General features: G+C 54.2%; 1 protein-coding gene across 1 annotated transcript in view; it reads left to right on the top strand.

The window, feature by feature from the left end:
* Nucleotides 1–27,888, top strand: part of Notch1 (notch receptor 1) — a 46,740-nt gene that overhangs the window by 10,487 nt on the left and 8,365 nt on the right. Inside the window, exons 3-27 of the mRNA XM_031369447.1 lie at nucleotides 8,189–8,451; nucleotides 9,026–9,364; nucleotides 11,944–12,066; nucleotides 12,560–12,793; nucleotides 13,349–13,504; nucleotides 13,672–13,857; nucleotides 14,170–14,283; nucleotides 15,068–15,181; nucleotides 15,479–15,712; nucleotides 15,793–15,903; nucleotides 16,695–16,887; nucleotides 17,329–17,474; nucleotides 17,629–17,742; nucleotides 19,559–19,678; nucleotides 19,965–20,117; nucleotides 20,803–21,031; nucleotides 21,544–21,745; nucleotides 22,521–22,674; nucleotides 22,817–23,001; nucleotides 23,401–23,533; nucleotides 23,759–24,016; nucleotides 24,102–24,214; nucleotides 25,015–25,586; nucleotides 25,786–26,187; nucleotides 27,198–27,346. Coding sequence (XP_031225307.1) covers nucleotides 8,189–8,451; nucleotides 9,026–9,364; nucleotides 11,944–12,066; nucleotides 12,560–12,793; nucleotides 13,349–13,504; nucleotides 13,672–13,857; nucleotides 14,170–14,283; nucleotides 15,068–15,181; nucleotides 15,479–15,712; nucleotides 15,793–15,903; nucleotides 16,695–16,887; nucleotides 17,329–17,474; nucleotides 17,629–17,742; nucleotides 19,559–19,678; nucleotides 19,965–20,117; nucleotides 20,803–21,031; nucleotides 21,544–21,745; nucleotides 22,521–22,674; nucleotides 22,817–23,001; nucleotides 23,401–23,533; nucleotides 23,759–24,016; nucleotides 24,102–24,214; nucleotides 25,015–25,586; nucleotides 25,786–26,187; nucleotides 27,198–27,346 — 4,997 coding nt within the window. The remainder of the gene's footprint in view (nucleotides 1–8,188; nucleotides 8,452–9,025; nucleotides 9,365–11,943; nucleotides 12,067–12,559; nucleotides 12,794–13,348; nucleotides 13,505–13,671; nucleotides 13,858–14,169; nucleotides 14,284–15,067; nucleotides 15,182–15,478; nucleotides 15,713–15,792; nucleotides 15,904–16,694; nucleotides 16,888–17,328; nucleotides 17,475–17,628; nucleotides 17,743–19,558; nucleotides 19,679–19,964; nucleotides 20,118–20,802; nucleotides 21,032–21,543; nucleotides 21,746–22,520; nucleotides 22,675–22,816; nucleotides 23,002–23,400; nucleotides 23,534–23,758; nucleotides 24,017–24,101; nucleotides 24,215–25,014; nucleotides 25,587–25,785; nucleotides 26,188–27,197; nucleotides 27,347–27,888) is intronic.

The following is a 27,888-nucleotide window of genomic DNA, read 5'->3' as shown; positions in this document are numbered from 1 at the left end:
TGCTGCTCTGGCTCTTCTCTGCATCTGGTTGACCATGGCTTCTAGAGGTTGATCCTGCGAGGTGGGGCTTTCCTTCCTTACTTCCTCTTCTAAGGGTCAGACAAGGGTGACCTCAACTCTGTCTCAGAGCCTAATAGTGGAAACCAGGTGGGGCACTGGTTTGTGGGACAGTGATATGACAGGTCAGGCCATGGCTGCATCCTATCTTCATGGCTCAGAGTCTGGCCTACTCTGTGGTATTGGCAGCTGTGCTAAGCTGGTCTGGTCAGATGGACTGGGACAGGCCTGGGGGCAGGTGGGTAGACCTGGCTTATAGTTTTCAGAGACCACAGTGAAGACTGGATCCCCTCCCTCATAGTATACTCTGGACTTGGCCTCTGAGCCAAGCTTGTTCCCCTCTAGCACCCTGTTCCATTAGGCTGTGCCTAGTCAAGCTCAGATAAAGGATACTTCCTCCGGAGCTGGGGCTGCAGCTAGTCTCACACTTCCTCTTCATATGACAGGACCCATCTGCTTGGGGTGAATGGAGGATCCCATGCGACCACTGTAGCTAAAGGTGCTGGCTGGCTTTACTGCTGGTTTATGGGCTTCATTTGTCCTTGGGAGCTGGGGGGTCTCACTTTGAGAGCCCTGCGTGTTACCATGAGGCTGCAGAAAGTGCCTGGCTGACCTTGGGCAGCTCAGACCTGGTGATGACCTTTTCATTATGCTCAGTCTCAGCTGAGGATTGGAGAGTTCACCAGATGCCAGTGAATTGATACTTGAAAAGAGGCCAAGCATGGGACATCAGTGTCCACAGGGTCTGAGGGGCCAGGACCTGTAAGCTTAAAGCTTGTCCTAGACCCACTGGCCTGGGACACCCTGGGTCCTATACAGCTCCCTCCCCAGCGCACCTCCTCTTTCCTGGACCCATTCTAGAGCAGGGTACATTCAACTGGTTCTCCTCTTCTCAACTCTCCTGTGCCCTAAGGCAGAATGGAAGATTCTTATGGATGAGCCAGTACACTGTGAGACAATTTGTGACCAGGATTGGGATGGGGACCTAGCTATCTGCTGGGGTATGGGGACCTCCTCCTCCTCCTCCTCCTCCTCCTCCTCCTCCTCCTCCTCTCCAAGAGTGGCCTCGAACTCACTCTGTAGACCAGGCTGGCCTCGAACTCAGAAATCTGCCTGTCTCTGCCTCCCAAGTGCTGGGATTAAAGGTGTGCACCACCACTGCCCGGCGGGGACCTTCTTTATTGGAAAACATTTGATTGGAGTGGGGGCTGCTGAGTTTTGAGGGGTGGGGGCAACCTCTGGGGCCCCCACCAAAGCTGCAGTCTGCACTTTCAGCAAATCATCCAAAGGATGCATTGAAAGCGGTTTCCTAGGGGGCCCTGGAAGAATGCGCCACGGTCTGTGTCACTTTGTCGGCCCAGCGGCCATGTGGCTCTGCCCCAGTGGGTAGCTGGACATGGGCTTCATTAGCATAGCTTCAGTGCCACCAGTTGGAAAGGATAGCCACAGGGATGGTGACAGGTGACACTTCTGCTAGGAGGGTCTTGAGGGGTTTGGAGAAGCTGGGAGTTTTGAGGTTTCCCTTGCAGTGGCAGGGGCTTCCCAGTTCCTGGGTCCCTCACTGAGAACCCTGCCACCTTCTCGCCCCTACCCCTGGTGGTGGTGGGGGAAATCAGGTGACCAAGGAGATGAGGCAGTTTGGGATACAGGGAACTTCTCACATTCCCAGGGAGCCTCTGCTACTCTGTCTTGCCTATGACTGTTCTCTGAACCAAGGCTGCTCCACTGTGGGCGACAGGAATTAAGCACTACAGAATCTGGAATGTGTATGCAGAACCTGCCAAGCCTCTGTCTTCCTATCTGTAAAATGGGCCTAGCCCACCTCCAGGACTGTAGTAAGGGTCTAGTGAGGTGAAGCTTCTGGCATTCAAGGACCAGTTTAGCTAAGCGGGAACATGTCTGCTCTTTTGGACTTTGATGGGGGGAGAGAAAAGGGGGACAGAGGAGTATCTGGACAGATCCCACTCGCCATCTTCACAAAGATGGGCAGGTGCCATACTGCTTTTGGCTTTCATGTAAATCTCAGTGTGAGGTGTCTGGCTTAATCTCTCTCTGGACAAAGCTTTTCCCTCTGCTTAGTTGGAGTAGCTTCAGGTCCAGGGCTGAGTTCTACCCTACACAGGCCAGAGAGGCCTATAGTTGTCCACTGTGGCCATTCCTAACCTTCCTTGGTACTGCTGCCCAGAGCCTTGTCCCCAGGAGTCCCACTTAGAGTGGCTGGCAGGCTTTGTGGAGTGCCACAGGAAGACCCATTCCAGCCTTGTTTGCACTTAGGGTTGTCTGTGTTTTGGGATGATCAAGCAGGAAGCTGTCCCTAGTGGAGGCAGGAGCTTAAACAGGTGTTTTTCACACCCTAACAGTGACCCCTGCTTCCTGGTGACCCCAGCTTGCAGCTTGCTGGACGGTGCTTTCACCAATGGTGGAAGGGGCAGATTGGGTGGAGTCTCCCACCCCTGCTCCCGTGGGGTCACCACTTCCCACAGACCAACTTCAGGAAATTGTTTAATGACCTCCCCACCCCCAGGAGCCTTTTTGCCCCCTCAGAGGGGCCTTCACAGGCAGCAGGGGGGAGGAGGGTATTGTTTTCCCTCTGGTGGGAAAAGGTGGCTTCCCTGGAGGGCAGGTTCCAAGCTCAACTGTCTCCCACACAAAGGGCTTCCCTGAGCCAGGCCAGGAAGCCCCTGCTTTTCCCGAGCTTCCTTTTTCAGCATATTTTAAACCACCCAAGGATGCAACTGGGGGGAAAGATTTGAAGACAAAAGAGCTGAGTGTGCTGTGAGTGGTTCTTTGAGCTGCAAAGCGTGGACCCTGCTTCAATCCTGCCCTGCAGCCACCTGTAGACATGCTACACCTGCCCTAGCTGTGACCCACGTTCCTGCTCTGTCCATTACTGTCCTAGTCTGACCCGTAGCTGTCTGGTGCAGGGGAGTCTTAACCTTCCACAACCCTAACTGTCTGTCTTCTCGGCTTCCTGCTGCTGTGGGAACCAGGGTCCCTAAGGCGTCAGAGGCTGGGAGGAGACCACAGTTCAGTTATTCCTGTCTGCCTTCCCTGCTGGCACAGGTGAGGCACAGATGCTGGCTGTAAGCAGCAGTGTTGCTCTTCCCTCTGGGAACAGTGCTGGTAGTGCATGGGCAGCTACCCACATGCTTGTGAATCTCAGCTAGCCAGTGGGGCAGGAAGCTTGGTCAGGAAGGCAGGAGACCAAGAGGTTGAAGAGGGCTCTTCTCACCCCCATGTTCTAGATGATCTTCAGACAAGTGTTTGGACCCAGGCAGGTTTAGCAGGAAAGCTAGTATGTTCTTTGCCTTGAGGTCTTTGGGGAAGAGGAGGAGTGGAACTGTGATCTGTAGGGGTCCCCTGACTTTTGGACTTCGAATTAACTGTTCTGAACAAGGGAGAATACCAGGGAGTCACTCAGCCTGTTGTGAGCACCTTCCTACAGCGAGGCTAGGATTTAGGGGCCTTGGGCTGGCCTCTGCTCAGGGCCCAGGGCTGAGGTCCCAGAACCTCTCACCTGCCCCCAGAAGCCTTTGCCATGGATGGAGCTGGGATTGTTAATCCTGTGAAAACCCTACAAGGTGAGCTTTGAGTGAGAGGTGGCTCTGGTTTGGGACCCATTGTGTGAGCGAAGGTTGGGTGGCAGGCAGCCAGCTTTACTGTATTTTCACTGAATAGAAGAAAGTCAGGCTGGGGTAGGGATTTGCATCAAACCATCCCTTGGGTACAAGAGAATGGTCACCATTTGTTGAGTGGGAGCTTGCAGAACAAGGGCTTTGGCTATTCTCGGGTGGCTGCAGACACAGGTAGAGCAGACTAAAGAAGACGAGCTCTCTCCACCACCATCACCTGGTGGCAGATACTCTGGGTGTGCCCGGGCCTGAGGTATGCAGTCATACACTGAGCCACCCTCTGCCTCTGGATCATAGATCTGGTCTGTACTCTGGACCCTAGGAGCTCAGATGCCTCCGTGCAGGCCCCTGGTCCTAGAGAAGAATAAGCAAGAGCCTTGCTACTCAGCTAGGGGCCTGTGGTGCCTCCAGTCCTCAGGTGGGTGCTTTTACCTGTGCAAGGAATACATTCCTTGAGGAACAGGACTGTACCTTTGTGACTCCAACCTAACCATGCCCAGAGCGAGAATCCCTCAGCACCTTGGATCTTCTCGTGTCTGCTGCAAGGACCTCTCTTCAACCCCCAACCCCCTCCCCCCCCGGACACACACACAAACAAACACAACACAGCTTTCTTTCTTTCTGTGGCCAAACTGAGAGTTCCATCTCACCATGTAGTAGCTGAAGCAGAGCTGGGATGGTCCCACAAGACGTCCCCCCCTTCTGGAAGTGCTTTCTCTCACAAGTTCCTCTAGCCACTGGGTTCTGGGAAGCCAGTGAAGGGGCTCCAGTGTTGACAGCCCACCCCCACCCACCCCAGCTATCTCAAGTCTAGTAAACCTTCTCTACTACTTTCCCTAGCCCTACTTGGTCATAAACCCACCAAGGGCAGGAGCTAAGGAACTCCCACTACAGTCCCTCTGCCCTCTCCTCATTTTAGGGTGGAGGGAGCTGTCATCTGTCCCCTGGGGGCAGCAGATGGCCATGTAGTTTAGAAAGGAAAACAGCACTATTTAGAATTAGTCCCGGGTGAGAGGCCACAGCAACATCTGCCTGTGGATGCTTTGGGGAGTCACATTTCCATGGAGTGGCGCTGCCAGGGAGGTGGGAGGCAGCACAGTGGAAATGCTGAAGCCGCCAACAAAGCTCAGGCAGCAGTTGTGGGATGACAGGCACAGGGGCCATTTGTACTCCTCTGCATCTGCGGAAGCCACCCCCTTCCTGGGGCCTCAGCCTGCCTGTTACTCACCTGCAGCCAGCCACAGTGGGACGGGTCACACCCCAGGCAATGGAGTATGTGGTGCAGAAGAGACAAAGTGAAGAAGTAGGTGCCCTAAGGAGCTCTAAGAAGGAAGTAAGGAGAGGGCACACCTGCCATGGCTGGGTTCCCACTGCGGAGTGCCAGAGGAGAGCATTGCAGAGCAGAGATGGTTCTCATCTCATTGATGGTTCGGGCTTTCATCCTGAGGAAGTCCCACCTTTCAGTTCTGAAAGGGTCTTTCCCTACCTAGACAGGCGGTGACTCAGGAAGCAGAAGACATCCAGGGTCCCTAGGGGAGGCTCAGGCACTCGCCAGTAAGTGAAGCTTCCCATGTAGGGCTTCCATGCCTCTATGTTGCTCACATCCACTGACACTAGGGAATTGTAGCTCAGCTGTGGCCTTCTTAGGGACATTTGAATGCTATGAGAGAATATGGCCAGGTGATACAGAGGTCAGACATAGGCCACAGGCAGAGGAGAGGGCTTTTGAGCTGTTGTTGTCTGTCCCCCAGCCCTCTGCCCTAGACCTAGACCCTGCCACTTGGCTCCAGGCATCTGAGGAATGGTCCCATCCAAGTGTCCCTGCTGGACCTCCAGCTAGGGAATGCTGGTGGTGGATGGCGGCCTCACCCATGGTGGTGGGCCCAGCTAAGCAACATGCCTGCACTATGGTGTCCCCAAGCCCAGGGTGGCAGTGGGGTGGACAGTGGAACTTCTCAGCCACCGCATTCCCCCACGGAGGAGCTTCCCTGGCCACCAGCTTCCCAGCTCCTGCCCCACCCGCTGGTGTTGGCGTCTGGCCGCGCCCTGCAGGAGCAGCTGTCCCCTCCACAGATGCACCTGCTCCCTGCTGCCCTTTGTCCATGCTGCAGGCGCCTGATTTATTGGCCATATTTTCCCCCTTGCTGGTCCAGCAGAACACAGCAGTGTTGGCAAGTGTGCATCCAATCTAGGCGGGTTACCCCAGTCTTCTCATTTTGGTTCCTATTCAGGGTGCTGTAGGGAACACATGCCAGAGGAGAAGAGGAATGTGAGCAAGTTTGGAGCCTTTGGTTACATTCAGTGTCTTTACCCTAAGAGACCTAGCAGGGTTTGCTTAAGGACTGGAGACCTAGTGCCATGGGCTTGCCCCATTTTTCCCACCCAGGGAAATCTTCCCGCCTCTTGGAGCCCCAGTCTCTCTGGCCTTGAGCTCCCCCAACTCCCTTAGCCTGCAGGAATGGGTGGACGGCAGCTCCATTTGGCTTTGAAGATGAAGCTCCCTCTGTCCCTTAACACCCCCCCCCCCCCCGTGACTTCACCAATGGCTGGGAAAGAAAAAAAAACCTTTTCTCCAAGTGGGCCGAGGCCAACGCTGCTCGACAAAGGGGCATTGATCCAGAGAGGAGGGCTGCTCCTAGGGGCCAGCCTCAGCGGGCGGATCCCAGGCTCCCAGCAGCCTCTCCAGCGGGCTAGTAACTGGATCCACGTGAAGAAAAGGCAAAGACTGCCTCCCAGCCTCCCCAAGGTTTATTCTACCAGAGCCTAGGTGCTCCAGAGAAGCAGGTGTGGATCTCAGTGGCTGGCCACACTAGTGGGGAGGTGCCCTCCAGGGCTACCTACCCTCCATGCAGGAGGGGCCAGATGTCCCCCATCCCTACCCCACCCCCCACACCAAACACACACTTCCCATGCTGGACAGGAACCATTGCAAAGGCTTGAGTTAACTCCCCAGGGGGTGGGGTTGGGATTTGTTTTCTTTAAGCCAGTTGGTTTGAGACTTTTGGCTTCTGGCAACAGATGGTCACCAGAGTGGCCATTTTGTGTCTTCCATACCCAAGCGGTAGACACAGATGAAAGGCTTCAGAGAGGACAGATGCCTCCCAGTACTTGTACTGAGATACCTGACCCCAGGCCCCACACTGCCTCCAGCAGCTCTTAATGGGGAGGCCTCTCCTGGGGCCGCCTTCACACGGGGTGGGTGGGGGTGTTGATTATAAATAGCTGTTCAGAAGCTAATGGAGACTAACAGGTTGGCTAGAGGTAGGGATTGAGGCAAGTTACAGCCATAGCTTTGGGTGCTTGGTGGTGGTGGTCAAGGAGCCTTCTGCATGCCACTGAGCAGGCTCTGGAAATCAGGATGGCTGTTGACAGGGGCTGTGTCTACCCAGCACCTGGCTGTGACCCTGCCATAGAGGCTGCCCCGTCAGCTAGCACGTTCTGCCTCAGAGCCTTTGCCTCTGGGAAGAGCTTGGCTTGGCGGCTCCCAGAGCCTTCTGTGGGAGTGTGGGGCCAAGAGGTGGGGCAGGAGTGGGGTCAGGGATTTATGGCCCAGGCTCTGGGAGCTAGGCAAGCAGGTGGCTGAGGAGGCTACTGAGGCTGGGACAGTAGTGAGCGTTGAGCTTGCTCCAGCAGGGACCCAGTGAGTCTAAGCCTGGAGACAGGAAACCCCTCACCTGTCTGGAGGTGGGTCAGGCTTTCAGCCCTCAGTGTATCGTGTCCTCAGAGGGTGGTGCTGCTGCTGCTGGGTGTGTGGTACGGAGAACTTGTGTCTGCTTTTATTTGTCCCTGGGGGGGTGCCATTTTGGTTGGGGGTATGATATGAGGAAGCTGTGTCTGAGAGCTGAGTTGTAGAGAGTGGGCACCAGCCTGCATCCTGGCATAGCCCCCTTGCTACAGGGCGGGAACTGAATAGAGAGAAAGCATACACAGTCTCCAGTCTGCCCTGCTTCCCGCTCACTGTGCCATTGATGTTTGAAAGTGGAAGGAACCGTGAATTCTTTTATTACCCAGATGATGCATATTCATGACAGAAGCTGGGAGAGAAAAGCAGATCAGCCTCCTAAATGAGAGTTTCACAGAGTCCTGTCGTGTGGACATCCCCCCACAGGGTGGGGTGGGGGGACTCTGCTGGGCCTGCAGGGGCCCCTTCTCCATGGCTCACTTTGAGTATAGACCCAGGTTTGAAATCTGCCTGGTTTGAAATTCAGACTGGTCTTGTCTCTAGCCTGGCCCCAATTAACAGTCGTTATTATTTCTTTTTTATTGAGGTGAAGTTCACTTAGTATGTGAAAGTAACCACTTTAAAGTGAGCACCTCCGTGGCGCTGATGCATGCGCCAGAGCTTGCATCATCCCAGAAACCTCTGCCCACGAAGCAGCCACTGCACCTCCACTCTAGAGCCTGATTCCAGTTGCACCTGCTGCCCAGGGTGGGGTAGCTGTGGCCATGAGAAAAGTGGGCTAGGGAGCTAACAGCCCTCCCTACATGTCTATCAACAGCTGCAGCGGGGCCTTTGTGGGCCAACGATGCCAGGACCCCAATCCTTGCCTCAGCACGCCGTGTAAGAATGCTGGAACATGCCACGTTGTGGACCATGGCGGCACTGTGGATTATGCCTGCAGCTGCCCCCTGGGTTTCTCTGGGCCCCTCTGCCTGACACCTCTAGACAACGCCTGCCTGGCCAACCCCTGCCGCAATGGGGGCACCTGTGACCTGCTCACTCTCACAGAATACAAGTGCCGCTGCCCACCAGGGTGGTCAGGTAAGGGCTGTAGGAAGGCTGAGAACTTCCTGGCTTGGACCCTTGGGCCCGGGCCTACCCTACCCTTGTTGACTTGAGGTACACTGGTACGCCAGACTTTATCCTCTCCTGGCTCAGTTAAGCTGGGATCTCCTATCCAGAAAAAATCTTGGGGGTTCCTCGGGAACTCCAGTCCTTTCCAAGCCCTAAACTATCTGATTTTTGGCTGCCCTGTTCCAGGGCCCCAAACTCTCACTGTGTTTGTGAGTAAAGAATGAGGTCCTCATGTAGCCCTGGTCTTCCCATCTCCCTGTCAGGGTGCCTCGAGTTGCCAGTGCTTATATATGTGGGGTCCAGAAGACAGCTAGGTACACATTTTAGACCGCCATTCCGACTTTTTTGAATAGTCACTTGGTCTCTTGTGACTTCTAGTCCTCTGTATGCAGAAAGATGGCCACATTTTGCAACAGGTACTGAGAATCATGAAGATAACACTTTAGATCTATCCCTGGTTGGTACCTCCATAATGTCCAAATCTGCCATGGGCTTATAGGGAGGCCCTGGCAACAGCTGACCCTCTTCCCTGCCCCCCCAGGAAAATCATGTCAGCAGGCCGACCCCTGTGCCTCCAACCCCTGTGCCAATGGTGGCCAGTGCCTGCCCTTTGAGTCTTCATACATCTGTGGCTGCCCACCCGGCTTCCATGGCCCCACCTGCAGGCAAGATGTTAATGAGTGCAGCCAGAACCCTGGGCTGTGTCGCCACGGAGGCACCTGCCACAATGAGATCGGCTCCTATCGCTGTGCCTGCCGTGCCACCCATACTGGTCCCCACTGTGAACTGCCCTACGTGCCCTGCAGCCCCTCACCCTGCCAGAATGGAGGCACCTGCCGCCCTACGGGAGACACCACCCACGAGTGTGCCTGCTTGCCAGGTAGGTTCCGTCTCAGTGTGCTGGCCTCTAGCCTGGATGTCCGTGTTTATGCATGTTCCACTGTCAAGCCTGCAGGATGCAGAAAAAGAGTTAATGCCCATTGGAGAGAGCCCAGAAAGAAGCTTAGAGAAGGGCAGCAGCTGTGGAGCCTTGGGTGTGGTGTAAGAGCAGGTCAGGATAGGGGTAGGTCAGGTGACACTCTCAGTGGCACCACACACGTATGTCAGGTCCCACTGGTCTGTTTCTGTCTGGGCCATCTGCTGAGATCCAGATAGCTTGGTGCATAACCCCCAAGCCTTCTTTCTGCTGATAAGAGTGCCTTCCCTTGGTGTTTTCTTCATGCTGGGCCTACTCTGACCCATAGCCAGCTAATAGCCACTGTCTCAATATCCTAAGCCTCTCAGGACGGGGAACCAGCCTGCCTTTATAGATGCTCATGAGCTGTTTGGCATCCATATGTGAGTCTCTGTATGTTAGGGGAGCACCCTGTCGTGGGCAGTCCCTGGGGTTTCCCCTGTCCCTGGGGATGGTAATTGGATAACAGGGCCTTGAGGGCCTTAGGGGCCTCATGTTGTTCATTACTTCCTCTGCAGTGCTCTTCCCACTGGGTCTGATGTTTCTGCAGGGGTGGGGCCTGCAGGCACAGCCCTAGTCCTTTCTGTTGCTCTAACGAAGGTAACTCAGAGATTTGAGTCGGCAAGGGTGGGATGGGTCAACATACCAGGCAGTTGAGAGGAAGGAGGAGTGGGCTCAGGAAATAGGAATAGATTTGGTTGCTGGGGGTGACCTCAGACCACTCCCCCTTGCAACCCCAGAGCCACCCTACACCCTGAAAAAGGGAAGTTCCCTTCTGCCCCAAGCTTGCAGAGCCAGCCTCAAGACTTCTGCGTGCAGACGCTGGCTTATGCATTTCCTGAAAGTCATTGGGCAAGCTTAGAGGTAATAGACAACTGCCTACACACTCCTCAGCCTCTCCGGAGGGCTGGGACAGGATCCTCATGCTCAGTAGGGCCCCAGAGCTGTGGGTTCAGATCTGTCTTGGTGACCGCGTAAGACCTCAGGTTTTAGAACCTGTGTTGAGAGACTAGACTGGGTCTGTCATGCAGACTGAGAGAAAGCAGCCATGTTTAAGGAGCTTGTGCTGCCATGAATCCACCTTAGGCAGGGTGGGGTGAGTCAACTCAAAGTGCTAAGAGGTGGGCAGGAGGGAAGCAAGGGCTGGGTGGGGTCCGATTACCATAGCTGGTGGATCCCATGTGTAGTGGCTGGGTCACCCCTAAAGATGGAACACACACTACCCTGTGTGTAGACGGGCTGTTTCAGAGCAGGGAGAGGTGAAAATTGTCCACCCAAATTGCTGTTGAAGGGAATCCCGTCTGGGCACAGTTATACCCACCGTTTGGGTTCTCAGGTAGCTATGTACCAGGTTTCCTGAAGACTGTATAAACTAAGGCGATGTAAGGCGCTAAGATCGGGACAGAACTTAACCCTGAGAGCACTGACTGAGAAGTGAAGTGACTGGCTCCTGTGTATCCTGCTGAGCTACACCTGGTCCCCTCAGACTCCCACAAGCCCAGTTTCCCCGGAGGATGCTGTAAGGCAGAGAAGGCTTTGGCCAGGCTCCACGTAGGACCTATGATCCTTTCTCCTCTGCCCCATTGAAATCCTCTACACCTGCTCAGGGCCCCTCCAGGCTTGCTTCTTCCTGGAAGCTTGCCCTGTGCTAGAATAAATCTCTGCACAGGCAGGGAGACAAGCTATTTGGTCTTGCTGACCCATCAAGTTGGTTCCCCCCTCACCCAGATAAGCCTTTTCCAAGCCTCCAGCTTCTTGCCATGGTGCAAGATGGTGGGGTGGAGGGGCATCTCTGAGGAGGAGGCAAACAGGTGGGTTCTCCAAGGGCAGGAGGGGTTCAAAGGCATCCCCAGAGATGGTGTTAATTAGTAACCGGCTGCAGGTTTGGCTGTTGCCAGACTCGCCTTTCTGAGTTGATCATTGAACTGGCGGGAGTTGAGATTAATAGCTAACTGGCTGCTGAGGAGGCCCTCATGAAGGCCACGCTGCAGGCCACACCTTGGGGCCCAGCCCCAGGCTAGATGGGCTGCCTTAGCCTGTGGAGGAGAGATGGTTGCCCTAGCTGTGCCCTGAGGAAATCACACGTTCTGACTGAGCAGGCCTGCCTGGATCCCACCACTCTGGTTTCCAACTTAGTGCTCCCAAGCCCCAGTTTTAGCTTCAACAGTTTTTAGGTATTCGTGGCTGCCCCACTGGTCCAATGTAGACAACCCAGTGTGCAATCACCAGAAAGTCTGTTAATGGGTTTTGTGGCAGAACCTTCAAGAACACTATGTTCCTGGATCCCTGTCTGTTAAGTCAGCTCTTTACATAGCAACTTTCTAGAGAGGAGCTGTCACCTCTGGACACAGGAGTAGGGATGCCATGGAAGGATAGATTAGATGCGTTGTCCAGAGCAGAACATTGCAGGTCCATCCAGAATCTGAAGATGCCAGAGCCCACCCGAGCGGGGCTCCTTGGCAGACTCCTAAGGTCAAGCTAACCTGCTGGCCCCTGTCCCACAGGTTTTGCTGGACAGAACTGTGAAGAAAATGTGGATGACTGTCCAGGAAACAACTGCAAGAATGGGGGTGCCTGTGTGGACGGCGTGAATACCTACAATTGCCGCTGCCCACCGGAATGGACAGGTATATACATGGGACTTGCATGCAGCAGCCATCTACTAACTAAACTGTACACAACGGAGTGGTAGGGAGGACTGAACTCTGTTCCATGCTACTGAAGCCCATGCTGTAAGAGCCAGGATGGCTCAGGAGCCTGGTAGCATGGGACAGCTCCTGTGCTTCCAGTTGGAGTCAACACAGCTCAGCATCAGATGGTTCTTGTGAGCTATTAGCAGCTCTTATCCAGAATCAGGTCCCGGCACTGAGCCATTCAGGAGTCTAGCATTCTGGGCAAACTTCCAGGGATGAATACAAGGTTGTGTTCAGGAGGCTCACTGGTTAATGATAGCCAGGTCAGCCATGAGATGACAGCCCTTTGAGCTGGAGAATGTGGTAACATGCTGGCTGCACAAGTCATCTAGGAAGACTCCCTGGAGAGAGTGGCTTTCAGTCCCACAGCCCAGAACAGGGAGCTCATCCTGTAGCTGAGGTTGATGGCCCTGTGGCCCCCTCACAGGTCAGTACTGCACAGAGGATGTGGACGAGTGTCAGCTCATGCCCAACGCCTGCCAAAATGGTGGAACCTGCCACAACACCCACGGTGGCTACAACTGCGTGTGTGTCAATGGCTGGACTGGCGAAGACTGCAGTGAGAACATTGATGACTGTGCCAGTGCTGCCTGTTTCCAGGGTGCCACTTGCCATGACCGAGTGGCTTCCTTCTACTGCGAGTGTCCGCACGGGCGCACAGGTGAGTGAATGAAGGAATCTCCCAGGAGAAGGAAAACTTGATTGGCTCACCACCCCTGGTGGAAATGCCTGGGCACCATGAGTGAGGTGAGAGGGACGGACTGGCTTCCCTCAGATAGAGGTCCAGGGCTGGGCATGCAGCTCAGTTGATAGAGTGGCTGCGTAGCATGCACAGGGTACTGGATTCAGTCCCTAGTGCCACATAAACTGTGGGTAGAGGCACATGCCTGTCAAGCCAACACCCAGGGAAGAGTGGATCCAAAGTTCAAGGCCATCTTTAGCTATATAGCAAACTTGAGTCCAGCCTGGAGTATGTGACACCCTGTTTTAGGAAGGAGGTGGGGAGAGATAAAGCTGTGTCTCTTTGGCCCCTCCAGCAATGACCCAGTAAGCCTTGCTGGACAGAGGCATCCTGGTGATCTGAACCTTGTGGGATGCTTGAGTGAGTCGCAGAGATTCATTCCAGGGTGTTGGGTGAGGATGGCCCAGCTGCAACAACCTGTTAATCCCGGGATAGGGAAAAGCAGCACCCACTCACAGCAGCTGCCTTGTCTAGGTCTGCTGTGCCACCTCAACGATGCGTGCATCAGCAACCCCTGCAACGAGGGCTCCAACTGCGACACCAACCCTGTCAACGGCAAGGCCATCTGCACCTGCCCCTCAGGGTACACGGGGCCAGCCTGCAGCCAGGATGTGGATGAGTGTGCTCTGGGTAAGTGCAGATGCAATAGCAGAGGCAGCAGGAACAGACTGGCTGTCACGTATGGGAGATGTGACCTGTCCTGGAGAACCACCAGTTTGATGGCATGGGCTGGGGCATTGTGGGTGGTCTGGAGGTCAGAAGGCCAGATAAGCCCTCATCTGTGCCTCTCTCACCAGGTGCCAACCCTTGTGAGCACGCAGGCAAGTGCCTCAACACACTGGGTTCTTTTGAGTGCCAGTGTCTACAAGGCTACACGGGGCCCCGCTGTGAGATCGATGTCAATGAGTGCATCTCCAACCCATGTCAGAATGATGCCACTTGCCTGGACCAGATTGGGGAGTTCCAATGTATATGTATGCCAGGTATGTCTTATGCCACTTCCCACTATGGGGGCTGCCAAGAGCAGAGAGTAGGAGAATGTGTTAAGGCTGCATATCTTCAAATAAGATTTCTGTCACAGTTGGCATCATCTGGGAAACTGAGGCTAGGATAACAGGACAAAGTAGAGAATGTATCCAGAGTTGGGCACATAGACCCAGAGCAGATATAGACATGAACCACAGTAGGCACACTAGGCCTGTATGAGGGAGAGTCATTTCTCTCCCGGGATTTCAGCTGGGGCTCTAGAAGTACCTACCAAAGCCATCCTCAGTCTCACCATCTCCCGTCCACAGGTTATGAAGGTGTATACTGTGAGATCAACACGGACGAGTGTGCCAGCAGCCCCTGTCTGCACAATGGTCACTGCATTGACAAGATCAATGAGTTCCTGTGTCAGTGCCCCAAAGGTGAGACCACCTACTTATCACAGGTCCTGTGTCCTCCTGATCTCTTCCCAGACTCCTTTGAGGGAGGACTCTGCCTTGTGAGTGGACTAGGATGTTTGCAGGCATGATCTCTTCCCAGACTCCTTTGAGGGAGGACTCTGCCTTGTGAGTTGACTAGGATGTTTGCAGGCTTTCCTCAAAAGGTAAAGTCGCACGTGAGCAGTGGGCATCCTAGGGAGCCTAGCACCAGAAGCCCTTCACTAGAGGAGGGAAGGATGAACAGGAGCTGCAGTGCTCCACCTGCTTGGCTCTGTCCTCCTCTTGATGGTCATAGGAGTAAGGGCATAGTGGTGAGGATCTGACTTGTATGGCTGGGAAGGACTTGGAGGAACTAAGGAGGGGACGCAAGCCCCAGGAAGGTGTCTCTTGCCTACCCCAGGGCTGGACCAGGCCTTGGGCCTTCTGAGATGTAAATCAGCAGTCCTAGACTTGGTCAAGCTAGGGGAGTCCCATTCACAGCCTAGTGCGGCTGTAACCATAGCAACCAGAGGCTATTTAGAAAAAAGGCCCCTCTGTTGGGCCAGGGAGGCTGCCACTGAGCAGCACTAAACAAGGAGCTGATCAGAGGGACAGGGGGCAGGGGGCAGGATACAAGGGCAGGTGGAAGCCTGGAGGTCAGTGGCCCCTGGTGCCAAAGTACCCTCTAAGGAGCCCATGTTAGCAGGCATTCAACTAACTTTTGTGGATAGCAACCACGGGACTAGGATACTGTCAGATATAATCATCTTGTCTCCCCTGGCCACAGGCTTCAGCGGGCACCTGTGTCAGTATGATGTGGATGAGTGCGCCAGCACACCATGCAAGAATGGTGCCAAGTGCCTGGATGGGCCCAACACCTACACCTGCGTGTGCACAGAAGGTACAAGAGGCAGTGCAGGATCTGAGGGAGGGGACTCTTGGGGCTAGAAGATGGTGAGAAGGGGACAGGAAACTGGGAGGCCTTAGTTCAGGGCCCCATAATCTGAGAGTCAGGAACTTAACTCTGCTTTGACTCCAGGCAGGATGATGAGAACATCCCAGGGTATGTGATACCCCCACATCCATCAGTGACCTGACCCTGGGCCTGCTCAGTTGGTTTGCCAAGGTTTGGCCAACTGAGTGTTGAGGGAGTAACTGGCCCTGAAGCCCACCAATGCCCACCTTTCCTGCCATCTAGGTTACACGGGGACGCACTGTGAGGTGGACATTGACGAGTGCGACCCTGACCCCTGTCACTATGGTTCCTGCAAGGATGGTGTGGCCACCTTTACCTGCCTGTGCCAGCCAGGCTACACAGGCCATCACTGTGAGACCAACATTAATGAGTGCCACAGCCAACCGTGCCGCCATGGGGGCACCTGCCAGGACCGTGACAATTTCTACCTCTGCTTATGCCTCAAGGGAACCACAGGTGACTGGCCAGAGCTGGGACTGGGTGGGAAAGGGTGAGACCAGGCTTGGAAGCTGATCACATGTCACACTGCCCCTAAGGACCCAACTGTGAAATCAACCTGGATGATTGTGCTAGTAACCCCTGCGACTCTGGCACATGTCTGGACAAGATCGATGGCTACGAATGTGCCTGCGAACCAGGCTACACGGGTGAGTGGCTGAAGTCAGGAGGTCAAGGTCAATCTTAAAGTCATTAGATGAATGAGGTCTGGGAGGGACTGTGGGGTTAGCAGGGGTCCAAGGACTGGGTGACACAAGCTAGGTGTCCACTACCCAGATCTTGGTCTGTCAACTGGTACAGGTATCTGTCATAAAGACTGGATGGCCTCCACATGCCTTCTTTCCCTGGTCAGTGTCAGCCCTGGCCATGTCATACTTAATGACCCAGTAGTCTGAAGTGGGGTGGCCAGAGCTCTGAGGCCAGGCTTTTGGACATGTGTTTAGATCTGATAAGATCCATAGCTTCTCTGAGCCCTGGGGACCTTGTCCACCAGACAGATAGTGGTACCTCTGTTCCAGAGGTACCCTAGGAGGGCAGAAGAGAATGGGTCTCAAAGCTGTAGTAAAGCTTGGCTGAAGAATGACTTGGTTGGTAAGGTGTTGCCCTAGCATGCGCAAAGCCCTGGGTTCAGTTCTATTGCCATATAAACCAGATGCAGTGGCATATATTGTAACCCTAGCACTCTGACATTGAAAACAAGAGGATCAAAAGTTTAGGTCATTCTCAGCTACGTGTGAGTTCGTGGCCAGACTGGAACACATGAAGACCTGAAGCTACTGGCACTACAGTCGTGTAACTCATTGCTACATAAGGCACTTTACCATAGCTCAAAATTTCATAGATTAGCACAAGGGAAAACTTTAGGCCCAGCTAGGTCTAGCTCCAGGAGGGGTGGACTCTGGGTGGCAGGCCTGGTATCTGAGCCCCTTCCCACCCACAGGAAGCATGTGCAATGTCAACATTGATGAATGTGCGGGCAGCCCCTGCCACAACGGGGGTACTTGTGAAGATGGCATCGCGGGCTTCACTTGCCGCTGCCCGGAGGGCTACCATGACCCCACATGCCTGTCTGAGGTCAACGAGTGCAACAGTAACCCCTGCATCCATGGAGCTTGCCGGGATGGCCTCAATGGGTATGGCAGACTGGCCTGGGAGGTACCAACTAGAAGCCTGGGGCAGACACAGGCTGGTTGAATGGGTGCTCCTGTGAGACCAGTGGTCTGAGGTCAGCACCCCTGGGCTGTGTCCTCATTGGCTAGCATCAGCTCAGGATATAGACTTTAAGCACACTGTGGCTGCTGAAACAGTTGTCTGATACTTGTGGTGTCAGCAGCCCTTTGTCAGTGTGTGGGGGTGGAGGGGGAATTACTAAAGTATTCATTAAAACTATTAAAGTTTTATACAGAGGGTCAGTACATTGTCAAGGCTGCATTGTCCCAGTCTGGAACCCTTGCACAGTCTTGGGCCAGGTGGGTACCTCCAGCCCAGTAGATGATGTGTCCTTGTCCTCAGACCAGAACTGTAGTTTAGCAGGAGGGCTCTGAGCCCTGGCTATAGCCCAGGCCTCCCTGTAGGTACAAGTGTGACTGTGCCCCTGGGTGGAGTGGAACAAACTGTGACATCAACAACAACGAGTGTGAGTCCAACCCTTGTGTCAACGGTGGCACCTGCAAGGACATGACCAGTGGCTACGTATGCACCTGCCGAGAAGGCTTCAGTGGTGAGTGTGGTGGGTGACACAGCAGAATAGGTCCTCCCTGGTGGCCTCTTGGTCCACCTAATGAGCTAGCATTTCTCAGGCTGGGCTCCTGGCTCTCCTGAGTACAGAAAAGGCAGAGGCTCAGGCCCACCCCTTCTTGCTCATCTTCCTATAGGCCCTAACTGCCAGACCAACATCAACGAATGTGCCTCCAACCCCTGCCTGAATCAGGGAACCTGCATCGATGATGTCGCTGGATACAAGTGCAACTGTCCTCTGCCCTATACAGGTACGAGCAGCCAGGGACTGTAATCAGCTCTGGTAGTAGCTAGTATGGCTGCCAGGCATTGAAGAAGGTTCTGTTCCTTGCTGAGGCTCTTAGATCCTGCAGCACTTGGGCCTGGGCCTGGGCCTAGTCACCAGATGAGCAAACACAGAGGGTGCCTGGGAGGAAGCTCCAGGGTGTGTGTATCCGGGTGTTTATCTGGCATGTCTGGAGTGAGGTGAGCACTGGACTTCTCCAGAGAACGTCCAGGAGGCTAGCTGGTAGATACTGCATGGATCAGTGTCCACTTTGCCTGTGCCTCTGGGCCCTGGCTGCCCTCCTCTGCTGGCTGGGCCTGGGATTCCTTTGATGGCAGCTTCTTTGTGTAAGGAGACAAGGAGCCCTCTGTTCAGATGAACAGAGGCAGCTCCTACCATGGGCACTGCCTGCGGAATGGCAAGAAGTAGACCCCCTGCAGGAGAGATGTGCATTGAACATGAAAGCCGTGGCCACATTGCCCCCAACCCCTGCAGCTCCCAATACTGCCACTGAATACTACTGGTGGCTTCATGCTGCTGCTGCCGCCCGCTACTGCTGCTGCTGGTTTCTGGACATAGCAAGTGGGTCTGTGAAGGTGGAGGCCCTTCCAGTGTTCCTATGATGCCTGGCAGCTAGTGACCAGGATGCTGTTTTCTTTGACAAAGTTAAAGGGCCTGGATTTTGTCTCCTGTGTTGGTCAGTAAGGAAACTGTCAGCAGTCAGGCACACCCCATGTTCCTTTTGGTCTTGCTGCTATCGGGGCTAGCGGGAGGAGTCAAGCAGTGCTGACCAGCTTCCTGCTGGCCTGCTTCCTGCTTCCCTTTGCACAATTGTCGGAAACTCTGTCAAAGTTCCTGTCTGCCCAGGTCACCGTGGAAACCGATAGAGAGGGAGGCCCTAGAGACTCTCACCATCGGGCTGGGGACATGGTGGGGGACAAGGGAGATAAGGCTTCCTGCGGCCAGGCCAACCATGGCCACAAACAGGAAAGCTAGCTGGGATTCCAAGGAGAGTCAGCTGGGTTACACATGGCTCCCCCCGGCGGTTACCAGACTTCACTGCCCTAGTGTGAGGCTGCACCCCAAGCTCCCCAACAAGTAGGATATGCTTGGGGTAGCCACAGTAGCTCTGTCTTAGGAGTGAGCCTCCTGTGACCTGAAGCTTCAGGATCATCTCAAGGTTTTTCCTGGAACGGGGAGCAGGCCAGGGTCCTCCAGGCTCAACCACCTGTTATAGTAGGGTCTTGTTTTGAGGTTTTCTGGTTGGGCAAGGCCCAGGCTTCATCTTGCAGTATTTGGGAGATGAGAGATGGCTTCCAGGACTACATAAATGGCTTGTGGAGAAAGCGTGCTTGTTGTGGAAACATAAGGCCTGTTACATGAAAACAGGGTACCACTAAATGCCCATAACCCCAACATTTGGAAGCAGAGACATCTTGAGAGCTCACTGGGTGGCCAGCCTAGCTAAAATGGCAAAGCTTCTGATTCAGTGAGACTCAGTCTCAAAAGGAGTAAGGTGCAGGGTTGGTAGAGGACACCTGATACCCGTCTCTCCTTCTGCATACACTCTTACACACCCACATGTCTATACTATACACTTTTTTTAAAAAAGTGGCTTCAGAGAGAAACTTGATTCTGCTTTATCTCTAACTTCCTGTCCATAATCGTCATTCCTCCCAGGATCAGTCTAGCTGGCCAATCATGCAGCATCTCCTGTATTCCCCCCCCCCCCCCACACACACACAGAAGATGCTATGGGCCAGGCTCACTGGGTTCTATCTACTACATACCTTTCTTTCTAGGAGCCACATGTGAGGTGGTGTTGGCCCCATGTGCCACCAGCCCCTGCAAAAACAGCGGGGTATGCAAGGAGTCTGAGGACTACGAGAGCTTTTCCTGTGTCTGTCCCACAGGCTGGCAAGGTGAGACTTGCCTGGTCCCACCAGACTGGGACAAGGATGATGGGTGGGAAGTCAGGGGCCCCAGCCAACCTGTGGGACAGTCTCCAGAGATGAGCCCATCAGTGCTGAGCCACCTGCTCTGGGAAGCTCTAGGAACAGGAGATGACCTTGGATGGCCCTTCCCATTCTAACTCCATAGCCTTCTGCTCCCCAGAGGTCAGGGGAGAGGCACTGGAGATAGACAGGCCAGCTAGGACAGAAGCTCAGAGGGCGGGGGCAGGTAACCAAATGAGTTTTGTCCTCACAGGTCAAACCTGCGAGATTGACATCAATGAGTGTGTGAAAAGCCCATGTCGCCATGGTGCCTCCTGCCAGAACACCAACGGCAGCTACCGCTGCCTCTGCCAGGCTGGCTACACGGGTCGCAACTGTGAGAGTGACATTGATGACTGCCGACCCAGTAAGTGGTACCCAGCTCTGTCTATCCTATATTCGGGTGCCTCTATCCCTAAGCACACATGGCAGGGAGCTGCTGAGAGTCTGGAGTGGGGTATAGTCCTGGTGCCTGATAGTCATGAATGACTTGTGGGTTAGCCGTGCCCTCAGCTCAGTCCGCTTGCCTGTGCCTGAAAAGAGACAGGTCAGAGGCTAGAGACAGGCCAGGAGGTGCCTGTTGAGAATTATCAGTGTGTGCTTCACATGGGCTTTGCTGCTAGATTTCCAAACCCAGTTGAGTGATAATGGAGCAGAGGCCCCAGGCACTTCAAAATGATGGCATGGGGCCTAGCTGTATTCAACCTTGACACTTGGCACTTGGCAGGACCCACTGAGTTGTGTAGGGCTTTGGAGATGCTAAAGACAGAGAGAGATTGAGGGAGGTTCTGCCTGGCACCATCAGTGTGTGTGTAGGGGAATGGGCTTCCCCATGACTGCTCTGGGAAGCCACTGCCTTGGGCCTGAGAGAAGGAGCATATGCAGAGCAGATCCCAGGCTCAGTGCTGGGATCAGCCTGAAGTGAGTGGCCCCATCAACTAGTATCATTGAGGTTTGCTGTGAGCTCTTGCCACCCCACACCACCTTCTCAGCCTCAGCTCCCCGTAGCATGGCCAGTGACCAACCTAAGGCTCATCCTTCTGTCCCTCCAGACCCGTGTCACAATGGGGGTTCCTGCACCGATGGCATCAACACGGCCTTCTGCGACTGCCTGCCCGGCTTCCAGGGTGCCTTCTGTGAAGAGGACATCAATGAATGTGCCAGCAATCCCTGCCGAAATGGTGCCAATTGCACCGACTGTGTGGACAGCTACACATGCACCTGCCCCGCGGGCTTCAATGGCATCCACTGCGAGAACAACACACCTGACTGTACTGAGAGGTGGGTCACAGTCTTAGCTGAGACAGGGAAAGCAATGGACAGTGGAGGACACAAAGCCTTGACAGCAGGGCATCTCAAGTGGGTGTCTTGCCCAGACCCAGTGGGCATTTAGCACTAATTGAGCTGAATCCAGCATTGTTCATTATGTAGTAGTATCCCTTCTAAAGGGACCTTTGTGACCTCCAGTGACTTAGAACAAGGAAGTTTATCCAGAGGAATTGGGGAACTAGCCTCCTATCAAACAAGAGCTTTGTAATCCATCTTAGTTCCCCTTTTGCCCTGGTTGCCAGGCAGCTTAGAGTTAAATATCAGTCTTGAGCCTGATTTGTGATGTGTTTCCTATAGTGTTCTTATTTTGCCCTTGATTTTTTTTTTTCAACCACCATGCATCCATATGCTATAAAATCTCTGCTCGTGATTTGGGTGTTGCAGGCAGGTCGGCATAGAGTTGTCTCTCCTGGCAAGGACCTTAGGGTCCTCCTCACTCTTCCCTGCTTCTCGTCTGCCTCCAGCTCCTGCTTCAATGGTGGCACCTGTGTGGATGGTATCAACTCCTTCACCTGTCTGTGTCCACCTGGCTTCACGGGCAGCTACTGCCAGTATGATGTCAATGAGTGTGATTCACGGCCCTGTCTGCATGGTGGCACCTGCCAAGACAGCTATGGTACCTATAAGTGTACCTGCCCACAGGGCTACACTGGCCTCAACTGCCAGGTAAGCAGAGGTTACAGGGTGTGACCCAGAAGGCTTAGGACTCTCTGCTGCCCATTGCCCAGCCCTGGGCCACACGACCTTCAGAGGGCCAGGGACATAGAAGCAGAGAGGGCTCCCTGGTGTCATCATTGGTTGATGGAGCCAGAGTGAACCCATATCTTCTGGGAAAATGCCAAGTTAGGTGCTTCTGAGGGAGACAGGTGGGCATGGATACCAGCCAGGCTCTTACTTCTGTGGAGTGCATTATGTGGCCATCTCTGAAGCAGCCTGGGGCAGTGCTCACTCCTGGTGGAGGATGTCTAAGGAAGGGCAGCCAGTGGACTGTAGAGAGCTTGAAAGAGAGCAAGGGAGACATGGAGCCCAGGCCCATGTTATTCCCAGGGCGGGAGGTGTTTGTGAGTCCTGTGTCTGAGAGTTCTTAGGTGACCTTCTTCCTGAGATGGTAGGGGTGGGAATGGGGGAGTCAGGGCATAGAATGCCCTATTTCAGTGGTGCTCAGCCTGTGGGTCATGATCCCAATAGGGGTTGTATATCAGATATCCCAATATCCATATCAGATATTTACATTACAGTAGCAAAATTACAGTTATGAAGAAGCAATGAAATAATTTTGTGGTTGGAGGTCACCACAACATGAGGAGCTGTATTAAAAGATCACAGCATTAGGAAGGTTGAGAACCACTGTGCTACTCAGAGCCAGCCAGGACCAGGACAGGAGGGTGCCCTGGCAGTCAGAGTTGGTCAGGGAGAGGCTGAGCAGCGCCTGTCTCCTCAGAACCTTGTGCGCTGGTGCGACTCGGCTCCCTGCAAGAACGGTGGCAAGTGCTGGCAGACCAACACACAGTACCACTGCGAGTGCCGCAGCGGCTGGACTGGCTTCAACTGTGACGTGCTCAGTGTGTCCTGTGAGGTGGCTGCACAAAAGCGAGGTAACCGGCCAGGCCCATCTGTCCTTGCTCTGGCTCAGCTTAGGCCAGGAACGCCCTCGTACCTACCAGGTCAGGAAAGAGTGGGTAGTAGTACCAAGAGTTGAAGCCCAGGCCTCAGCTCCTTTCCATCTTGTCCCCACAGGCATCGATGTCACTCTCCTATGCCAGCATGGAGGGCTCTGTGTGGATGAGGAAGACAAACATTACTGCCACTGCCAGGCAGGCTACACGGGCAGCTACTGTGAGGACGAGGTGGACGAGTGCTCGCCTAACCCTTGCCAGAACGGAGCTACCTGCACCGACTATCTCGGTGGCTTTTCCTGCAAGGTGTGGGCCGTCCTGGAGTGGCGGGGAGGGCATGGGTGTTGCTGCAGGAGGGCTTTTGACTGGGAGCTAGTGCATCCTGGCAGACTGAGTACACACCTGTGCAGGATCCGGTCACATTATAGATGTGCTGGAGGGGGAGAAATATGCCAAGTAGTAGCTTAGGGTACCCCTTTCCTATATGGTTTCATGGTACCTAACACCTGCTCCAAGACTAGGTGTTGTCCCCTCCCCACCTTGGACACTTACTTTAACTTACTGAGGTCCTGCCTGGGGTCTGCGGGGTGGAGCCCTTTCTGCAGGGCGGGACAGTGTATTCTAACTGGGTGTCTGGCCTGTGTGGTGGGTGGGGGACATGACACCACAATCCCAGCTAATCTGTGACCTGTGCCATTTCTGTAGTGTGTGGCTGGCTACCATGGGTCTAACTGCTCCGAGGAGATCAACGAGTGCCTGTCCCAGCCCTGCCAGAATGGGGGTACCTGCATTGATCTAACCAACACCTACAAGTGCTCCTGCCCCAGGGGCACACAGGGTAAGCGTAGGGACCTGGATGTGCAGGATCCAGCCAGACATCACTCAGTCTTGTCTTGTGAAGCCAAGATGATTCAGAGCTGACCACAGAATGGGAATCTTAGTAGGAAGATAGGCTCCAGTGGCACTGTGCTACCTTCCCTGGGTCTCAGGTCCAAACTGACTGCTGTACTGGTCCACACTGGACAGTTAGTATCATCTGACGGTGTCTGTGCTGACTCTACAGGTGTACACTGTGAGATCAATGTTGATGACTGCCATCCCCCGCTTGACCCTGCCTCCCGAAGCCCCAAGTGCTTCAACAATGGCACCTGTGTGGACCAGGTGGGTGGCTATACCTGCACCTGCCCACCAGGCTTCGTCGGGGAACGGTGTGAGGGCGATGTCAATGAGTGTCTCTCCAATCCCTGCGACCCACGTGGCACCCAGAACTGCGTGCAACATGTTAATGACTTCCACTGCGAGTGCCGGGCTGGCCACACTGGTGCGTGCCTTGGGCAGGTGGTTCAAGTGGGTGGATGGGCAGGGTCAACAGGGCTGGCTTGGCTCCTTACTGTCCCTTCACACAGGACGCCGCTGTGAGTCAGTCATCAATGGCTGCAGAGGCAAACCATGCAAGAATGGGGGTGTCTGTGCCGTGGCTTCCAACACCGCCCGTGGTTTCATCTGTAGGTGCCCTGCGGTAGGTATCCCTGGTCCTGTGTGGCTGCAAGGGTGCCAGGTCTGAGGGTGCCTGAACCCCAACTCTTACGTTGAGTGGATCTGTCCCCCACTCACTCTCGCTCTGAGTAGTCAGCCTGAAGACTTCTAGCAGAGGCTAGGGTCCAAGTCACATGCTTCCTCATGTCCACTCCCCAGCTTGTTCATAAAACTTGGGTGGGCATGATCCATACATGTCTGTGGTCCCAGTACTCTGGAGCTTGAGGCTGAAAGACTGCCTTGTATTTGAGGTACCTTAGGCTACAGGACGAGACCCTGTTTAAAATGTTTATTTCCTGCTGTGCTATGTTGAGAACCTTTCTCATGCTGGGCAAGTGTTTGCCCAACATTCTTAAATAGATGTTCATTTTAGAGCAGTTTTAGGTTTGCAATGAGAACTTAGCAGGAGGGCCATTACCTACGGTTGCTGCCTTGCATGGAAGGTGTTGAGAGTCACACTCTGAAATGGCACTAATGTGCAGTATTTGCTCTGGGTGTTGACACATAGGGATCTGTACACATAAAATGTACCAGAGTCAGCCTTGGGTTTCATGGCTCTAAAAAACTCCTAGGGTTCTCTCCTATTCAGATATCCCTCCAATTTGAAGCCCTTGGCAATCCTGACCTTCCTATGGTGAGGATGTTTCAAGGCCCTTGTTACTGGGGCAGGGCCATGGACAACTTTCACAGGTCACAGACTGTGGCCAGGCCTTGGCTGAGATGTGCATGGTGTTCCTGAATCCATGAACCCTGATCAAATGCACAATTCTCTTTCCACCACAGGGCTTCGAGGGTGCCACATGTGAGAATGATGCCCGCACTTGTGGCAGCTTGCGCTGCCTCAACGGTGGTACGTGCATCTCAGGCCCACGTAGTCCCACCTGCCTATGCCTGGGGTCCTTCACTGGCCCTGAGTGTCAGTTCCCAGCCAGCAGCCCCTGTGTGGGTAGCAACCCCTGCTACAATCAAGGCACCTGTGAGCCTACATCTGAACGCCCTTTCTACCGCTGCCTATGCCCGGCCAAATTCAACGGGTTGCTGTGCCACATCCTAGACTACAGCTTCACAGGTGGCGCTGGGCGTGACATTCCCCCACCGCAGATTGAGGAGGCCTGCGAGCTGCCTGAGTGCCAGGAGGATGCAGGCAATAAGGTCTGCAACCTGCAGTGTAATAATCACGCATGTGGCTGGGATGGCGGTGACTGCTCCCTCAACTTCAATGACCCTTGGAAGAACTGCACGCAGTCCCTGCAGTGCTGGAAGTATTTTAGTGACGGCCACTGTGACAGCCAGTGCAACTCGGCCGGCTGCCTCTTTGATGGCTTCGACTGCCAGCTCACCGAGGGACAATGCAAGTAAGTAAGGCTGAGTTTCTTCAGCGTCCCAGGGCTCAGGATGCTATGGGAAGACCAAACCAAACACCAGGCTCATGAAGCCAGTGTCTATCCCTGCTCATAGGGGGTCACCAAGCACATTTCCCAGGTCTGGCCCATTCAAGGTGGATTTGAGGTCCACAGGCTGGGATGGGACTGAGTGTATCCTATACCTCCTCAGCCCCCTGTATGACCAGTACTGCAAGGACCACTTCAGTGATGGCCACTGCGACCAGGGCTGTAACAGTGCCGAATGTGAGTGGGATGGCCTAGACTGTGCTGAGCACGTACCTGAACGGCTGGCAGCCGGCACCCTGGTGCTGGTGGTGCTGCTTCCACCCGACCAGCTACGGAACAATTCCTTCCACTTCCTGCGGGAGCTCAGCCACGTGCTGCACACCAATGTGGTCTTCAAGCGTGATTCGCAAGGCCAGCAGATGATCTTCCCCTACTATGGCCATGAGGAAGAGCTGCGCAAGCACCCGATCAAGCGCTCTACAGTGGGTTGGGCCACCTCTTCACTGCTTCCTGGCACCAGTAGTGGGCGCCAGCGCAGGGAGCTGGACCCCATGGACATCCGTGGGTGAGTGAGCTCCAGCTCCTGCTGTTGTGGGTCATTTCCCAGTGTATCCCTGGGTTCTCTAACCAGCTCAACCCTGGAGGTGCAACCTCAGGGGAGGTAGTATTATGATCAGAAAGCACCTGGGAAGATGAGGGCATCCCTCTGCTGGTACCTGGCAGACTTCAGATGCCTAGATGTGGTTTTCAGGCCCCCCACTGTGTACCAGGTATTGGAGACCAAGCTGATTAAAGCCTCCAGGGTGTCCCCTGGGGCTAAGTCATCCTGGACCAATCTTGTACCTCCGTCACTACAGTCCTTATCCACACTACAGAGGAGGCAGTGATGGGTGTAGAGGGGCACTCTTACTGAGCCTTGAAGGCTGAGGAGCCGAGGGTGGCAGTGAGGTGGCACAGATAAGAGCATCTCCTGGGTGCTGCACAGAACCACCTGGGGATGGGCAGGGAAGCACCAGCCAGGCATTTGGAGGTCCCAGGAGCCTGAGCTGTTGGGAATCTGCCTGGTGGCACCTTAGTGTCTCCTGACCTCAGTGGTTCCTAGTCCTGGTTTTCTTGGCATGAGACTGTGGTGAAGGTCACAAATGAATTGTTCCCTGGAGGCTGTGTTAGAACCCTGTGTCTGAGAGGCCAGTGACTGAGAGTTGGTGACTTGGTTGGCATGAGAGAGCTGGCTCTCTGGCATCTGAGCCTGCTGTTGCCTCAAGCTACACCCTAGCGAGGAGTTCCAACTGCTTCCCTGCAGTTCAGTGGGGCACTGGGCACTGCTCTCAAGAGGGCATTGGATGCCTAAAGACCGTTTATTCTCTGAAGTGAAGAAAGGGGTGCTCTGGGCCCAAGGGGCAAGGATGGACAGTAGAATGAGCCCCTGCTGAGTGCTAAAACTGGGGCTGCAGGGAGACTGTCCCATTGCAGGACTGTTGTCTGATATGCCCTCTGGGTCAAGGTGATAGATTAGGGAGTCAGAGCTGGTGTGCAGGCAGCATACTGATCTCACTGTGCTGTGTGTGTTCTCAGCTCCATTGTCTACCTGGAGATCGACAACCGGCAATGTGTACAGTCATCCTCACAATGCTTCCAGAGTGCCACCGACGTGGCTGCCTTCCTAGGCGCTCTTGCCTCACTTGGCAGCCTCAATATTCCCTACAAGATAGAGGCCGTAAAGAGTGAGTGATCAGGGGCTGGAGGGATGGCTCAGTGGTCAAGAGCACTGGCTGCTCTTTGCAGAAGACCAGGGTTCAAATCCTAGCACCCATGCAGCATCTTACAACTATCTGTAACTCTAATTCCAGGGCATCCAACACTTTCTGATCTCTGCAGGCACTAAGCGTACACAGGGTCCCGACATACATGCAGGCAAAACACCCATACACATTAAAATTTTTTTTTAAATGAGTTCCCTACCCCTGCCAACCCTGCCTCTTTAGGGACAATCTATCTGGGAGGGTCACAGGCAGGCTGTCTCTCACTCCTTGTGCCAGCTGCCATTCCTAACTCAGGAAGCGCTTTTCTGGAATCTTTTCTATGGCCTTGCCTCCCTGTGGATAGTGGCAGCCATAAGTCAAAGCTGTCCCCTAAGACATATACATATACCAGAAATTCTGGGGGAGCCTTTTTTCCTCTCCTCATTCTTTAGCCCTGATTTTTCTTTGTTGGATATTATTTCAAAATCATTACTAGGGTTTTTTTTTGTGTGTGTGTGTTTTTT

The sequence above is a fragment of the Mastomys coucha genome, unplaced genomic scaffold, assembly GCF_008632895.1.
Source record: "Mastomys coucha isolate ucsf_1 unplaced genomic scaffold, UCSF_Mcou_1 pScaffold15, whole genome shotgun sequence".
NCBI classification, from domain to species: domain Eukaryota; kingdom Metazoa; phylum Chordata; class Mammalia; order Rodentia; family Muridae; genus Mastomys; species Mastomys coucha.
This window is presented reverse-complemented; position numbering and strand designations above follow the sequence as displayed.